The sequence below is a fragment of the Carex rostrata genome, chromosome 1 (genome assembly GCF_964058835.1).
Source record: "Carex rostrata chromosome 1, lpCarRost1.2, whole genome shotgun sequence".
In the NCBI taxonomy this organism is placed as follows: domain Eukaryota; kingdom Viridiplantae; phylum Streptophyta; class Magnoliopsida; order Poales; family Cyperaceae; genus Carex; species Carex rostrata.
Window position 1 is genome coordinate 8,504,761 of NC_135918.1, and position 17,577 is coordinate 8,522,337.

General features: G+C 30.5%; 1 protein-coding gene across 3 annotated transcripts; it reads right to left on the reverse strand.

The window, feature by feature from the left end:
• Nucleotides 1–13,846: 13,846 nt before the first annotated feature.
• LOC144556126 (squamosa promoter-binding-like protein 13A) lies at nucleotides 13,847–17,223 on the reverse strand. 3 transcript variants are annotated; one of them, XM_078304627.1, is made up of 5 exons: nucleotides 17,115–17,222; nucleotides 16,937–17,016; nucleotides 16,034–16,586; nucleotides 15,013–15,146; nucleotides 13,847–14,777 (listed from the first exon to the last, which is right to left on the reverse strand). In XM_078304627.1, the coding sequence occupies exons 3-5, from the start codon at nucleotides 16,480–16,482 to the stop codon at nucleotides 14,101–14,103; spliced, it is 1,260 nt and encodes a 419-aa protein (XP_078160753.1). In that variant the 5' UTR covers nucleotides 16,483–16,586; nucleotides 16,937–17,016; nucleotides 17,115–17,222; the 3' UTR covers nucleotides 13,847–14,100. The 3 variants fall into 3 exon arrangements, with proteins under 3 accessions (XP_078160753.1, XP_078160745.1, XP_078160760.1); XM_078304619.1 differs by having other exon boundaries at nucleotides 16,937–17,223; XM_078304634.1 differs by lacking the exons at nucleotides 16,937–17,016; nucleotides 17,115–17,222 and having other exon boundaries at nucleotides 16,034–16,613.
• Nucleotides 17,224–17,577: the final 354 nt, after the last annotated feature.

Here is a 17,577-nt window from a genome sequence, read left to right on the forward strand (position 1 = left end):
CAGTAGAGATGAGCCAAGAGTTACTTTAGCTATTTGTAGCAAGTGTGACAGTGAGAGGTTTAAAGGAGAATTGGATGACCTAATTAACCAGGAATTCATATCTTCTCCATTAACTCAAAAAAGAATCTTTTCAGTTCATACATCTGGATCGTTCAATCCGTTTTAATATTCGTGCAAGTTAGATCTGCACTAATATTAAAGGACCTTATGTTATAAGCAAAAGGTCAGATGGACTCCGTTTAAAATCAGATGGTTGAAATGTATTAACTCAAAAGATGCTCTTTAATTTGAATCAATGCAGACAATGCGGACTCATTAACTAGTAAAAACTATTATTCAATGAACATTTATTAAGTTTAAGAGATAAATTTCAATGAAAATGCGCGCGCATGTGTATATATATAGAGAGAGAGAGAGAGTAGGGCTACCATGCTTTGCAAATTAAAGTGGATGTTTTAATTTGCGCTCATATCTTTAGTTCCAAAATTTAAAATGTCGATCCGAACCATTCAAGTTGATATCTATATTAAATTGTGCTTGGAGACCAAATTTTAAATTTTTTGGAAATTTTTTACTATTTTTTTAGAATTTTTCAGTGTTTTTTTAGAAAATTCTAGACCATCAAAAACAATGATTTTGAAAAATTCTAAAAAATATAAAATTTGGTCTCCAAGCACAATTTAATATGGATATCAACTTGAACGGTTCGGATCGACATTTTGAACTTTGAATGTAGAGATATGAGCGCAAATTAAAACACTCACTTTAATTTGCAAAGCATGGTAGCCTTACTCTATATATATATATATATAGAGAGAGAGAGAGAGAGAGAGAGAGAGAGATGGGCTACGATGAGTTGCGAAGTAAAACATGTTTATACTTCACGCAATATCTTCATTTTCAAAGTTCAAAACATCGATCCGAACCGCACTAGTGGAAAATATGGAATCAGGATCGGTTATATACACATATCAGTAACGGAATCCAACCGATCCTGATGAAGGCGATACTGATACTATCAGGATCGGTTTTATATTTTTTAAAGAACCGTTCCAAATAGAAACTAATAGGATCGGTTTTTTCATAAAACCGATCTTAATAGTAGTTATCTAGATCCGTTTTAGAATACCAACCGCTCCAGATAGGAACTATTAAGATCAGTTTTAATATAAAAACCGTTCTTGATAATATTTTCGAATATTTTTTTTTATTAAAAATTTCATATCTAGATCAGTTTTTGAATAAAAACCGATCCAGATAGGAACTATTAAGATCAGTTTTTATATAAAAACCGTTCTTGATAATATTTTCGAATATTTTTTTTTATTAAAAATTTCATATCTAGATCAGTTTTTGAATAAAAACCGATCCAGATAGGAACTATTAAGATCAGTTTTTATATAAAAACCGTTCTTGATAATATTTTCGAATATTTTTTTTTATTAAAAATTTCATATCTATATCAGTTTTTGAATAAAAACCGATCCAGAAAGGAACTATTAAGATCAGTTTTTATATAAAAACCGTTCTTGATAATATTTTCGAATATTTTCTTTTATTAAAAATTTCATATCTAGATCAGTTTTTGAATAAAAACCGATCCAGATAGGAACTATTAAGATCAGTTTTTATATAAAAACCGTTCTTGATAATATTTTCGAATATTTTTTTTTATTAAAAATTTCATATCTAGATCAGTTTTTAAATAAAAACCGATCCAGATACGAACTATCAAGATCAGTTTTTATATAAAACCGATCCTGATACTTTTTTTTTTGTTGGAATGAGGATCTGAAATCTGGATCGGTTTTTAAAAAAATAACCGATCATAATAGTAGTAATCTGGATCGGTTGTTTAAAATAACCGATCCTGATGTTTTATTGAAGCTAAAAAAAATATTTTTATTTATTTGACCAGCTTCCATATATATTTTGCTGGCCAGCATCCTAAATATTTTTTTTTTTGCACAGTAAGAAACAATAATCAAATATCATATACACATCATAAATTAAATATCATACACATCTTAAATTATTACAAAAAATTCATGTTCATACAAAGTTTTGTGAAGCATTACATATTATAACAAGAAATTTAAATCCAAAAAAAATTAATTAACAAACATACAAGTGACTAATTGAGCTATTTCTTCAATTAACACACATTTATGCAATTAATGTAAAGCACAACAATAAAAAAATCAATAATTACCTCTTTTGCAATCACATCACTTGAGATTAAAAAAGATCCTAAAAATAAAAACAAATGTAACAATTAGATGGAAAAACATTTTACAATAAAAAATACAAAAAAATGTGTTTTTAAAGCATAATAATGAGAAAATTATATAAAGTTAATACCGTAATATTTGATCGGCCGAGCCGGAGGTGCGAGAGGCTCGGCTTTGAGAGGAAGAGACGGAGAGAAAGAGAGAGAGAGACACAGAGGAGAGGGAGAGACGGAGACAGAGAGAGAGACACAAAGAGTACAGAGGGAGAGACGGAGACAGTGAGAGAGACGCTAAGTTGAAAATGAGAGGCGCGGAATGAAAATAAGAAGAACCCTAAGCAGGTTATATAGGGAGTTATCATTAGGATCGGTTGTTTATAAAAAACCGATCCTAATAGTATCAGGATCGGTTTTTTATAAAAAACCGATCCTAATACTAATTTTTTTTGGCGGGACTAACTTTGAAAAAAATAGTATCAGGATCGGTTTTTTATATAAAAACCGATCTTGATAAATTTTTTTTTCAAAATGGGTCCTGCAAAAAAAAAAAAAAAAAATCAGGATCGGTTTTTTATAAAAAACCGATCCAGATACTATCAGGAACGGTTTTATTGCTAAAAACCGTTCTTGATAATTTTTTTTTTTTTTTTTTTTTTTTTTTTTTTTTTGCTGCAGAACTAACTTTGAAAAAAAATAGTATCAAGATCGGTTTTTTTATAAAAAACCGATCCTGATACTATATATAAGAAAGATCACTGCGGTAAACCCCACTCATATTGATGGTCTATCAACCATCAAACGGCTACCATTTATTTTCTTTTCTGTTGATAATGCATGTACACAGATAAATATTAAGAAAAATGTGAAAAATATCAAATTTATTTATTTGTGTTTGTATGGCCAAATCAACTCTACTATGATCAATTTTGTACAATTTTATTATTATTAATGGCATCAAATTGTTAAATGGAATGCAGACCGTTCATTTCTGCATGATCATCCAACGGTGGGTCTGTAATTAAATGACATGTAATAATTTTTAAAATGATCAAGATATAACATGGAACATTAATAACGTAAAAGTGCCGAAGGCCCGACAACTGTAAGTTTTGATCCAACGTAAATTATTTACGGCCGTGCGATGTTGCTATATTGTTTTGCTTTGATGAACTAGTACACGAATCCCGAATTGTATCAAATTTTATAATGGTGAAATTAATATGACATTCTTTCATTTTAACGGTTCCGATCGACCAAATGCTAATATTCGTATTCGTTCCTTCACAACCCCACACAACAAGGGTTCAAGTCCTATGTATATTATTATATGGCACAAGTCATTGATGCATCATGCATGATTGTATAAAAAAATTCAATAGTCAAAATGACTTCAAAATGAAATATCAATGTCAAATAACTAATTATATTATCACATAAATTTTAATAATGTAAATTACATTAATTTTCATCAAAAAATATTTATAATTGAACCATATGCCATATACAACAACCATATATATATTCTATTAATCACCACACTAATTACATATACAACAACCATATAATTGAACCATATGCCATATACAAAAAAATAGTATTAGAATTGGTTATTTGAAATAACTGATTCTAATATTATTTTATTTTCAAAGTTGTTCTTAAAAAAAAAAAAAAAAAAAAAAAAAAAAATTATCAAGAACGGTTTTTAGCAATAAAACCGTTCCTGATAGTATCTGGATCGGTTTTATTGCTAAAAACCGATCCTCATGCTATTTTCTGATATATATTTCATTTGTTAGATGTATTTAAGTTATCTGAGAAATATATATATAACCAGAGATTATTTAAAAAAAATAAACAACTTGTTTGTGTTTGTATAATTGTTTGTTTAATTATTTATTTGTTATTTATAAATTAATACCATAAAATTAATTGCTTAATTGATGTCATGAACAAATGGAAACGAATTCATATTACCTGAGATAACAAAATATATATGGTTAGACCAAGACCATATTGATTCGAATTTGATCAGACGGTTCATATATAGGATGTACATAGGGAATGAAATATCTTTAATTTGACCTCTTTAAAGAAATTAATTCAATTATAAACCTCTTTTAAAAAAAAAAAAACATACTTGAAAGCTGGCCAGGTTTTACAATGCTACCTTTAAAAAAAAATTAAAAAAAAAAAAAAAAAAAAAAAAAAAATTTATCAAGAACGGTTTTTAGCAATAAAACCGTTCCTGATAGTATTTGGATCGGTTTTATTGCTAAAAACCGATCCAGATGCTATTTTCTGATATATATTTCATTTGTTATATGTATTTAAGTTATCTGAGATATATATATATAACCAGAGATTATTTAAAAAAAAATAAACAACTTGTTTGTGTTTGTATAATTGTTTGTTTAATTATTTATTTGTTATTTATAAATTAATACCATAAAATTAATTGCTTAATTGATGTCATGAACAAATGGAAACGAATTCATATTACCTGAGATAACAAAATATATATGGTTAGACCAAGACCATATTGATTCGAATTTGATCAGACGGTTCATATATAGGATGTACATAGGGAATGAAATATCTTTAATTTGACCTCTTTAAAGAAATTAATTCAATTATAAACCTCTTTTAAAAAAAAAAACATACTTGAAAGCTGGCCAGGTTTTACAATGCTACCTTTAAAAAAAAAAAAAAAAAAAAAAAAAAAAAAAAAAAAAAAAAAATTATCAAGAACGGTTTTTAGCAATAAAACCGTTCCTGATAGTATTTGGATCGGTTTTATTGCTAAAAACCGATCCAGATGCTATTTTCTGATATATATTTCATTTGTTATATGTATTTAAGTTATCTGAGATATATATATATAACCAGAGATTATTTAAAAAAAAATAAACAACTTGTTTGTGTTTGTATAATTGTTTGTTTAATTATTTATTTGTTATTTATAAATCAATACCATAAAATTAATTGCTTAATTGATGTCATGAACAAATGGAAACGAATTCATATTACCTGAGATAACAAAATATATATGGTTAGACCAAGACCATATTGATTCGAATTTGATCAGACGGTTCATATATAGGATGTACATAGGGAATGAAATATCTTTAATTTGACATCTTTAAAGAAATTAATTCAATTATAAACCTCTTTTAAAAAAAAAAACATACTTGAAAGCTGGCTAGGTTTTACAATGCTACCTTTAAAATAAAAATAAAAATAAAAAAAAATAAAAAAAAAATTATCAAGAACGGTTTTTAGCAATAAAACCGTTCCTGATAGTATTTGGATCGGTTTTATTGCTAAAAACCGATCCAGATGCTATTTTCTGATATATATTTCATTTGTTATATGTATTTAAGTTATCTGAGATATATATATATAACCAGAGATTATTTAAAAAAAAATAAACAACTTGTTTGTGTTTGTATAATTGTTTGTTTAATTATTTATTTGTTATTTATAAATTAATACCATAAAATTAATTGCTTAATTGATGTCATGAACAAATGGAAACGAATTCATATTACCTGAGATAACAAAATATATATGGTTAGACCAAGACCATATTGATTCGAATTTGATCAGACGGTTCATATATAGGATGTACATAGGAAATGAAATATCTTTAATTTGACCTCTTTAAAGAAATTAATTCAATTATAAACCTCTTTTAAAAAAAAAACATACTTGAAAGCTGGCCAGGTTTTACAATGCTACCTTTAAAAAAAAAAAAAAAAAAAAAAAAAAAATTATCAAGAACGGTTTTTAGCAATAAAACCGTTCCTGATAGTATCTGGATCGGTTTTATTGCTAAAAACCGATCCAGATGCTATTTTCTGATATATATTTCATTTGTTATATGTATTTAAGTTATCTGAGAAATATATATATAACCAGAGATTATTTAAAAAAAATAAACAACTTGTTTGTGTTTGTATAATTGTTTGTTTAATTATTTATTTGTTATTTATAAATTAATACCATAAAATTAATTGCTTAATTGATGTCATGAACAAATGGAAACGAATTCATATTACCTGAGATAACAAAATATATATGGTTAGACCAAGACCATATTGATTCGAATTTGATCAGACGGTTCATATATAGGATGTACATAGGGAATGAAATATCTTTAATTTGACCTCTTTAAAGAAATTAATTTAATTATAAACCTCTTTAAAAAAAAAAAAACGTACTTGAAAGCTGGCCAGGTTTTACCATGCTACCTTAAAAAAAAAAAAAAAAAAAAAAAAAAAAAAATTATCAAGAACGGTTTTTAGCAATAAAACCGTTCCTGATAGTATCTGGATCGGTTTTATTGCTAAAAACCGATCCAGATGCTATTTTCTGATATATTTTATTTTGTTAGATGTATTTAAGTTATCTGGATCGGTTATTATGTATAGACCCGATCCAGATGCTATTTTATGATATATTTCAATTAATAAGATTTATTTGAGATATTTTAATTATCAGGATCGGTTTTTGTTGGAAACGGATCCTGATACTATCAGGATCGGTTTTTACTAAAAACTGATCCAAATGATTGAACTATTAGGATCGGTTCTAAAATAAAACCGATCCTGATAGTATCAGGATCCGTTTCCACAAAAAACCGATCCTAATAGTAATAAACTAGGATCGGTTGTTACTAAAAACCGATCTGAATAGTTTTTAGGATCGGTTTTTTTAAATAAACCGATCCAGATACTTATTAGGATCGGGTGTCCATATAACCGATCCAGATAGGCCGATCCTGATTTCTGTTTTTCCACTAGTGCCGTTAGATGTGATCTCCATATTGAAATGTGCTTGGAAACTAAATTTTATATTTTTTTGGAATTTTTTTACTATTTATTAAGCCACTTTGAAAACCTGAAAATCCGGGTGAACAGTAAAAATTTCTGGACCACCGAATCGGCGATTTTTAAAGTTGCTTAATAAATAGTAAAAAAATTCCAAAAAATGAAAATTTTGGTCTCCAAGCACATTTCAATATGGAGATCATGTTGAGCGGTTTGGATTGACGTTTTGAACTTTAAAATCGCAAAATATAAGTGTGAAGTAAAATAGTCGCTTTACTTCGCAACTCACCGTAGCCCATCTCTCTCTCTCTCTCTCTCTCTCTCTCTCTCTCTATATATATATATATATATATATATATATATATAATCTTTTGAGTGAGGCTATGTTACTAAGCAAAGCGCATATTAGTATGTAAATTGATTAATATTTTCATTTTTGAAGTTCAAATAGTTAATTTGAACTGTTCAATATGAGTTTTTAATATGAAAATGCACATACATACTAAATTTTATATTTTTTTTTTTGTTTGCTTTTATTTAGATTGAAAATAACAGTTTTTGAATGGTCTAGAATATGTATATTAAGTAATTTTCTAGATATTTATCTTAGAAATTGTAAAATTTGATGTACAAATACATTTTCATATGGAGAACATATTGAATGGTTCAAATTGATTATTTGAATTTTAAAAATGAAAATTTTAATCTATAATACGAATCATTATGCACTATATATACTACCATAGCCTAACTCAACGTTTATTAAAACTTAAGAGATAAATTTCAATGAAAAGTTCAAAACACATTAATATGTTTTTTTTTTTAATTATCTGTAAAGAACCCGTTGAATTAATTGTTGAATGTTTAAGCCTTGTTTGAACTTTGAACAATAGAACTACATCACTGAGCACTTTGGAGGTGCTTTTTGTCTGACAAAAGGTTCTGACATGAAACAAGGTTACGTATATAATGTGTTATGAAACATGAGATGGGACACCTGTCGGTATATGGATGGTTAGAATTGGGTAAACTTCGATGTGCTAATTTATTTGTCTAATGAAGAGATACATCCAATTATGTAATGCCACGCCAGCTTCTAGAGTTATTACCAATTTCCTATTCTCTGAGATTGAGACTGGATTGTATTATACATAATTCAGTATATATAAATGAATTATAGTATTAATTAATCTATATTAATGATAATCTCCACAATTTTTTTTAATCTACGATTTTAAAGTGTCATATTAGCAATAGTTAGTGATTAAAAAAGTTGTTTAGTATATGTAATTTTAGAGTGAGGCTATGGCACTATGCATATCGCAGATTGGTCCAGACTATGGATCATTAATATTTTCATTTTCAATTTTCAAACAAATCGATTTGAACCGTTCAATATGATCTTCATATGAAAATTTATTGGCATACTAAATTTTATATTTTTTTTATAATTACTTTACTATTTTTTAGATAGGTAAAAAATCACTATTTTTCAAGCGATTTTCTACCTATCTAAAAAAAGTTAAAAGGTTGCTAAAAAATATGTAAATTTTGATCTATAGTATATTCATATGCAGATTATGTGAAACAATTTTGATCAACTGTTTGAATTTTTAAAACAGAGAGATATTGATTCATAGGAGATATATATAGACTCATTCTAAATTTTATATCATTTTTAGTAACATATATATGGCAGATATCAACCTGGAATAATCCTAGGATAAACTGCATGGACAAGAGATGCACTAAGACAAAATAGTCAAAAGTGAAAAATCTTTAATTTGACAAATGGAACACCAAATGTTAAAGGTAGTTAATGTCTAGAGTAGAACTAGGGTGTTCTTAAGCTCACCCTTCTAGAGTAGAACTAGGGTGTTCTTAAGCTCACCAAAGTGTTTGGTGAGCTTAACTCTAAAATCCATCAAATATATTTCAAATGACAAATTCGAACCGTTAAAATCCGCATACCTTACGAGTGATGAGTCTACATGTGAAAATTTTAAACATTCGAATTAATTTAGTATAAAGTCTAGTGGTCAAAAAAACGTTCAAAAAATGAATGCACTAAAATTAATTTATTAACCTTCCAATTTTGACTGATTGACTTTATACTAAACTAATTTGAATGTTTAAAAATTTCACATGTAGACTCATCACACGTAAAATAGGCGGATTCCAACGGTTCGGATTCGTCATTTGAACCCGATTTAATGGGTTTTGGAGTTAAGCTCACCAAACACTTTAGTGAGCTCAAGTCCCTTAAGAAATCTTATTTGACAATTTGACACAAATTAATTTATTGTAAAATTAATAAAACATAGTCATCGGCAGGTAGAAGCCAGGCATCAATTTCAAATTGTCATCGTTGTTTATTCTCACAAACTATTAGGATTATTCATTTATATATATTTTATTTGTTTTGTTGTGATATATATATTGTGTTTTAGCTAATATATATCTGCTTCTATATATGAAAAAAAGGGTTATGTCTGGGTTGTTTTAGCTAATATATAGAGAGAGAGAGATGGGCTACGGTGAGTTGCGAAGTAAAGCGACTATTTTACTTCACACTCATATTTTGCAATTTTAAAGTTCAAAACGTTGATCCGAACCGTTCATCTTGTTCTCCATATTGAAATGTGCTTGGAGACCAAATTTTACATTTTTTTGGAATTGTTTTACTATTTATTAAGCAATTTTGAAAGTCGCTGATCTGATGGTCCAGAAAATTTTACTGTTTTTTACTGTTTACAACAATTTTAAAAAATGCTTAATAAATAGTAAAAAAATTCCAAAAAATGTAAAATTTGGTCTCCAAGCACATTTCAATATGGATTAAACATCTAACGGTTCGGATTGGTCGTTTGGACTTTCAAAATAAAAATACGGCGTGAAGTAGAAACGCGTTTTATTTTGCAACTCACCGTAGCCCATCTCTCTCTCTCTCTCTCTCTCTATATATATATATATATATTAGAACACGGGTGTTCTTCAGTTCCTTGGTGAACTCAAGTCTAAAACCCATCGAATCAGCTTCAAATGACGAATCCGAACCGTTAAAATCCACATACCTTACGAGTAATGCATCTATATGTGAAAATTTAAACATTCAAATTAATTTAGTATAAGTCAAGCGGTCAAAATTAGAAGGTTAATAAATTAATTTTAATGAGTTCATTTTTTGAACATTTTTTTTACCACTTGACTCTATGCAAAATTAATTTCAATTTTTTTTGTTTTTTTACATGTAAACGCATCACTCGTAAGGTAAACGGGTTTCAACGGTCTAAATTCGTCGTTTAAAGCCGAATCGATAGGTTTTAGACTTGAGTTCACCAAGGAATTTTGTGAAGTTAAGAAAACCCTATAGTTCTACCCATATATATATATATATATATATGGAAAATGATAACACACCTTGAACCTACTTCACCATGCCGATACGCAAGTTTTATAGAATCACCGCTCACTTCCAATCGTGTTTATATATGAGAACTCATTTAATGATCCAGTTTATAAACACGAAACCCATAAAATAATAATTATTATTATTTTTTGAAAAAACCGAAATATATATATACTTGGTGCAAAAGAACTTTCTTAAAAAAGGCCAACAAGAGAAATGGTCCCTGAGTGCACACTTCCCATCCAAGTACCCAAATTTAAGGTATGTCAAATCATCTCTCTCTCTCTCTCTCTGAAGCTAGTCTTTGCCGCGACCCATTATCGATCGTTGGTTAAGAGTATCTCGATGTAATGCATGTACCAATCTCTCTCTCTAGCTCTCTCTCTCATGGTCACCGGATTGTCTGCCGTGCATTAACAGTGATGTATTGATTCAAACCTAGACAACTTCACATCCGTCCAAAATACACAACTGCGCAGATAAATATCTTTGTGGCCTTTTAGCCTCAAAATATCTCCAGCAGATTATTTAAATTAACCTCTGTGTAACTAACCATGCATCGATGCAAGTATATATATATATATATATATAGAGAGAGAGAGGAGGATTCAAATGCCTCCATGTTTTTGTGCCTCCATCTCTCTCCATTATTTTCAAAGTTCAAATAGTCAATCCGAACCGCTCAACCTAACCTCCATACTAAAATATTTTTGGAGACCAAATTTTATATTTTTAGAAATTTTTTTACTATTTTTTTAGATAGATAAAAAAATACTGTTTTAGGTGGTTCATATTTACTGATTTTGTACCTATCTAAGAAAATAGTAAAAAAATTTCTAAAAATATAAAATTTGGTCTCCAAACATATTTTAGTATGGAGGTTAGGTTGAGCGATTCGGATCGACTATTTGAACTTTGAAAATAATGGAGAGAGATGGAGGCATAATGGAGGCACAAAAACATGGAGACATTTGAACCCTCCTCATATATATATATATATATTATAATTAATCTGAAGATGGCTAAAACATTTGTACTAGTTAGACGATCGAGCAATTGAGTAATTACAATACAATGAGAGAGAATTTTATAGCACTTGAATTTGTAGCTGTGAATAATTACAAACCAAATCACAGCGAGCTTTCATTTGCAGTTAAAACAACCCATGAGACCTATTGCTATGCTGTAGCTACTAGCTGATGGTAGTTGCGTTGGGCACCATTTTTCATTCATTCTAGGAATTTGTACTTGATGTGACGCAAAATTAAATGCTAAAACCTAGCAACTGCATGTGCAATCTTCAGACCGTTTGAGTTGTATAAGAAAATGGCACATGTTTAGTTTCTAGTTGAGAAGGTAGATGTGTGAGTCGTGGGTTCTTCCTTTGGAGGTTTTTCAAATTCTAAACAGTCGATTCAATTTATAATACAATGTGTTTAGAGATCAAATTTTATATTTTTTGAAACTTTTTTTTACTATTGATTAAGTTAGTTTTAAAATTATTGTTTTCAATGATCTATTTTTTTTTATTGTTTATTAAAAATCAACGATTTTAAAACTGGCTTAATAAATAGTTAGAAGAAAGCATATAAGATATAAAGTTCGGATATTCAGATATGTATTTCTAAAAATACTGTTTTAGTTCATTTGTAAGCTAGCTAGCCCATTATTCAAAACGATGTCATTTAGTAAATTATCAAAAAAAAAAAAAAAATTGAAGGTTATGTGGATGAATTAGCCACTGAAAATTTGCAGTTATTCATCAATATATGGAAATACTTGTTTTTACATTATGTGCATTGTTTTGCATAATAATTAAGATTTGGTCCAGTACACTACAACGAAAAAATAATAAAATTATTTTTAATCATCTAATTAATCAAAGAATAATATTGAAAAGATTAATATAATGAGTTAATTATTTTTTGTTAATAAATGTTATGAATAGAATGAGAGGAGGGATTGTTTCATGTTTAGTCAATCTTAATTCTCATAAGTGTTATGGTAGTTGTATATGGAATCAAACCAAGTTCGGTCTGATATTCGATCGGAACCGTTCAAACTGTATATAGAAATTCCTGAGGACATAGTTAAAATTTCTTTTATACGGATCGAATGGCTCCAACCGAGCATTGGACCGAGTTTATTCCGATGTCCATCAGACTACCCAATTATGTTATATATTGACAATTATATCTTTGTCATAAAAAAAAAAATACACCAAACAAATTAATTATTTTATCAGTTTACATTGAAGAACATATATATAGCCAATAAATCTAATATATATTTTAACCTTGCATAAACTATTCGATCTGTGCATAAATCCTTCACATCCGACAAACACAAGGGAGGCATATATACAGTTCCATTTTACTTATCGGAGCAACATGTTGACTTTTCTAAGAGCGCGTGTGGGTGGAGAGTGAATTGAAATTTTGACTTCCCACTAACCAATTAGAGATTTTCATATTGGATTATATATATTGTTTGTGGAATATATATATAATCCAATGCTGAGCCCAATAGTGAAAATCACATTGAACGAAAAACTGTGGGAGTCTAAAAATGGAGAGAAAATATAATAAGGTAGATCCGGCCCAATATGGAAACAGCTTGAATGGCCCAACATTTATGGCCACTTTAGTATGGCCCATATACAAATATATCTTTTTGTGTTTTCAAATTTCAACATTTTAAACAAGAGGAGCAGAAGAACCATCTCATTTCATTAAGAACCCAACTCTAGCAGTTTAGCTGCTCTTACATATATATATATATATTATTAGTAAATGGACTTGCTAAATATATGGGCTGATGGTCTAGCAGTATCAGTGTGACATGAGCACAGGAAATCTAGATAATTCTTTACAAAAATTTCTCTCATCCCCATTTGATACCAAAAGTACAGATTTTATAACTAGAGTATAATCAATTTACACATATTTTTGACGAATATTTCTTTTTTGGCGCAAAATTTTTCCAAGATGCCTTTTTTTGGTTTATAATTCTATCTTCTGGTCAGTTTTAAGTTAAGAGTTACAATTACCCCCCTCCCCCCCAAAAAAAGAAAATTGTGGTAAAGAGTCAAAGAGATCAACCAGTCAACCACTGGATTATTTTTTTTAAAATATAATCAAATTTAAATATTTCAATAAAATAAGCACACTGAATTTCATTTAAAAAAAAATAGGCAATTTACAATACACATACTAAGTATGGTGGAGCAAATACATTTCTGCCTCCACCGATCCACATGATCAAATCCAGCGTGCTTGTTTCATTGAAATATTTAAATTTGATGCTATTTAAAAAAAAAATCCAAACCACTGTCCCATTTACAGGAATTTTTTCACACAAAAAAAAAAATGAGACAGATTTTGAAAAACCATTTCCTTGCCATTTTTTTTTTCAAACAAAAAATGCATAATAGGCAATATAGAGTCACAAAATATGAATCAACAATTAAGCATACAATAGTCTTACATAAGCTTTTATACTAACCGAGATCAAGCAGCTTACCTTGACCAATTTACTCGACTTGGTGTTATAGCTACTGAACAAAAGAGTAGTTAGACCTTATTATTACTATAATATAACTAAGCAGGATTGAAGCAAATCAAGCTCAACCCTCATTGATGCCAGTATGGAGGTGGTTGAGACGAACCCTCTTCTATCGATGGCCCTTCATGACCCACACTATACATATCCTGGCAATGAAAATCGACACCACCATTGCTGTTTCCTATTCCATTACCAGAATTGGAATTGGACATGAAAACATTTGCATCATGTACTTCTTCCATAGAAAGACCGGTTGGTGTAACAGCACCATACCTATAACCTGAGAAGAGAGGCTGACAATTGGGTCCCATGGCCAGGTCAGAAGCAGAAGCAGCGACAGTTGCAACAGGTGGCGGGGATGACAGAAGAGAGAGAGCACGCTCCGAGTAATGCATTCGATTTGCGTTGCTGCCGCCGCCGCTGCTGCCACTGCTTTCTGATGAAACTGAGACCGAAATCGGAATTGGTTTTTCTAATGGCTGTGATACAGAAAGTGAAATGCTTCCGATTCCACTTCCAATCCCATTTCTGTTTTCAGCTGTTGTCGTTTCGTTTAAAAATGGAAAGCGTTTTGAGGTTTGCCTGTAGTCTTGTGGGAAGGTGAGGGAGAAGGGCTGATGTGGCTGTGGGGTTAGGTAGTGGTGCAAGGTGAGGTTTTGCTGAGAGGTCTTGGTACCGGACCCCATCCAGCTGGGATCCGGTAGAGTGGTTGGAAATATGGAGGGAAAGTTGGAGAAATTTGTTCCTGCGAAGGGATAACAAAAAGGATCAAATCAATTTAAAATCACGTCTCGAGCAGAATGTCAAAAATTCAGAAGTACCAGTTTGTTCAGGTCTGGTACCAGATAAGTACTGTTATTGGGTCTTCCCCAATCTGAATAAATAGTATGTATATTATTATGGAACCATCCAATAGTCGAACTAAAAGAAATAATTAAAGGTCTAATTAGAATAGAAAATATTCAAGAAAAAGGTAAGACCTTGCTGGCTGCCAGAGAAAAGAGACGGGGGATTAATGGTGTCTGATTGAGGCTTTCTACGGCGGCGATTGTGTCCATCCAATCGCTTTCGGCAACTTCTCTTCACCTCATCAAATTCCGACAACATATGAAACCTACCATTTAATTATTGTAAGAATAGTTATTGTCATATTAATCATTGTTATAACTATTCCCTTTCATCATAAATAGTGTAATAAAAGTTAAGTGTTGTTGTTATTGCTACTGTTACTGTTACTGATGTTATGAAGAAAAAATGCATGGTTGTAGGCTTGCTGCTGTCATTTCAGCAAGATTTGTGGGTCAAATATTTTAGGCTCATTGTTGGACCTGACATAAAATATATGGGCAACAGGATAACAGCCAATTGCATTAGGAAAGACAAAATGGAACTCAAATTGGTCACAAGTCTCTTTCAATACAAAATTTCTTCTTGCTATGCTTTCTTTACCCAGCTACTGTTCAACCACACTGCACATGGACATACACACTCACAACTTGAATTACAATGGGAAGCTAATTGGGGTTTCTTTGACTTAGCATAATCTAAGATTTCAGGTCATTTCTCGCTAACTTAAAAGATACAGCTATTAAATTGCCAAAATACAAAAAAAAAAAAAAAAAAATCAAATAAAAGTCAAGAAAACAGAGAAAAAAGAGAAAAACATTAACAAAGGTTGGTAAGAACTAACAACTCATGCAGCCTAACTAAACAATAACTCATCAGAAGGGCCTACTAAACCTATATTAAAAAGCAACCATATTAAATACTGTACTGGTTAAAAAACAAAATGATATTATCCAAACTAAGAAAAATCAGAAATCAGATTTCCTACTTTTCCTTTGATGATATAACACGAGTAATTGAAATTGTACAACCAGGATATTGTTTCTCCAGTATCTCAGCCTACCAGAAAAAAATATCATACTTGTATATAATAACACAAAACCCAAATTACAGGGATTAAGAGAAAAATATGATAAAATATATGGAAAATTATACCTGCTACACTGCTGACAGAACCTCTGCTCTTGACCTCCAACAAGCACAATAGGGGTCTTAGAGTGTGCCTCACACACCTTATGCCTCCTATGATAATCCCTACAGGTGCTCAAATCCGAGCCGCACCCGTCAACCGAGCAGCACACTGTTGATTGTGCCTGATTATTTGGCCCACGAGCCCGTTTCGCCACAGCCGGTGCTGATACAGATGTGCTGCTGCGCGGTTGGTCTTTCTGAAACAACCCCAAATCAACCAGTCGGCCGGTGCTTCCCCCTAGCTTAAGGTCAATTGAGCAATCTGAGGGTCCCATAGGCTGTGCTGTGGCTTCAAAGGAGCCCAAACTTGACCCCACAGAGATTGTATTTAGTGTAGGCAATGGATTTGGTTGCATATGGCTCTGTTCTAGCTCTGTCATGTCCCAGGGAGGTAGCTTTGATTCCCAATCCATAGGTCAATTTCTGATTTGCTTCTCTTATTTGGTTTCCCCGTCTTTGGATCCTTTCTTTTAGCCTCTTTTTTTTTTTTTTTTTTTTTTGACCTCTACTTGTCTATCTGTAGAATATTAAACCAAGAAATTATTACAGGTCATGAACATGGAAAATTGATTTACAGATGATTTTTTTTTTTCCAAGTAAGAGGCGAATTCTCTAATGCTATTCTTTCAATTAAAATAGAAAAAGGTTAAGAGAAAAAAAAACAGAGAGACATAGAAGAACACTATCGACTGAGAAAGTGTAAAAGCAAGAAGAAATAATCAGGGACAGATTGTTATTAAATAAGAGGCGAATTGAAAAGATAAAACTCAGAGAAAGATGAGATGTTATCTGCACAAGGTCAGAGATAGAGATATTGAGAGAGAGGGGGGGGAATCAGGGAAAGAGAGAAAGAGAGAGAGAGCTTACTGGAAGATGTACTTTAGTTCTAACAGGAGCAGAGATGTGACTTGTGTGGAGCTTCATAGCCATTCAATTACCCCTTTGAGCTTTGCCAGAGAATCAAGAAAAATAGAATTAAACAAGAATAAAGAAAACACAGAGATAGAGAGAAAGAGAAGAAGAAAGAGCAGAGGGATTGATGTACAGTGATTTAGATAGCTCCACTAACCACGCGCTGTTGGGAGGTTTAGATATAGAAAGGGATTGCAGGAGAATAGGAAATAGTTTTGGCCAATTTACTTGAAAAGATTACTGCAGTAATTTTGGCACAACAGAGAGAGAGAAAGAGAGTATTATATAACTTCAAAGGGGGCATATCACATATTTGATAGAACTTGTGTTTGCCTGCTATTGCTTTCTGGTTTGATTGCTGTAATTCCTCTCTTAAAGTTTGAAAATTGAGGAAGAGAAAAAAGGGCTCTTCTTTTTTTGTAGTCATCTCTGTGTAACTGTGTTGGTACTTTAAATTACTTTATAAAAATAGCTACAATAATTCTTTTATTATTTATCTAATTATAATAGTCAAATTTTTTTTTTGTAAGAATAAACTATTCTAATAAAACAAACTAGTTGAATTCGCTATATTTTAGGTTATTCAAATTCAATCA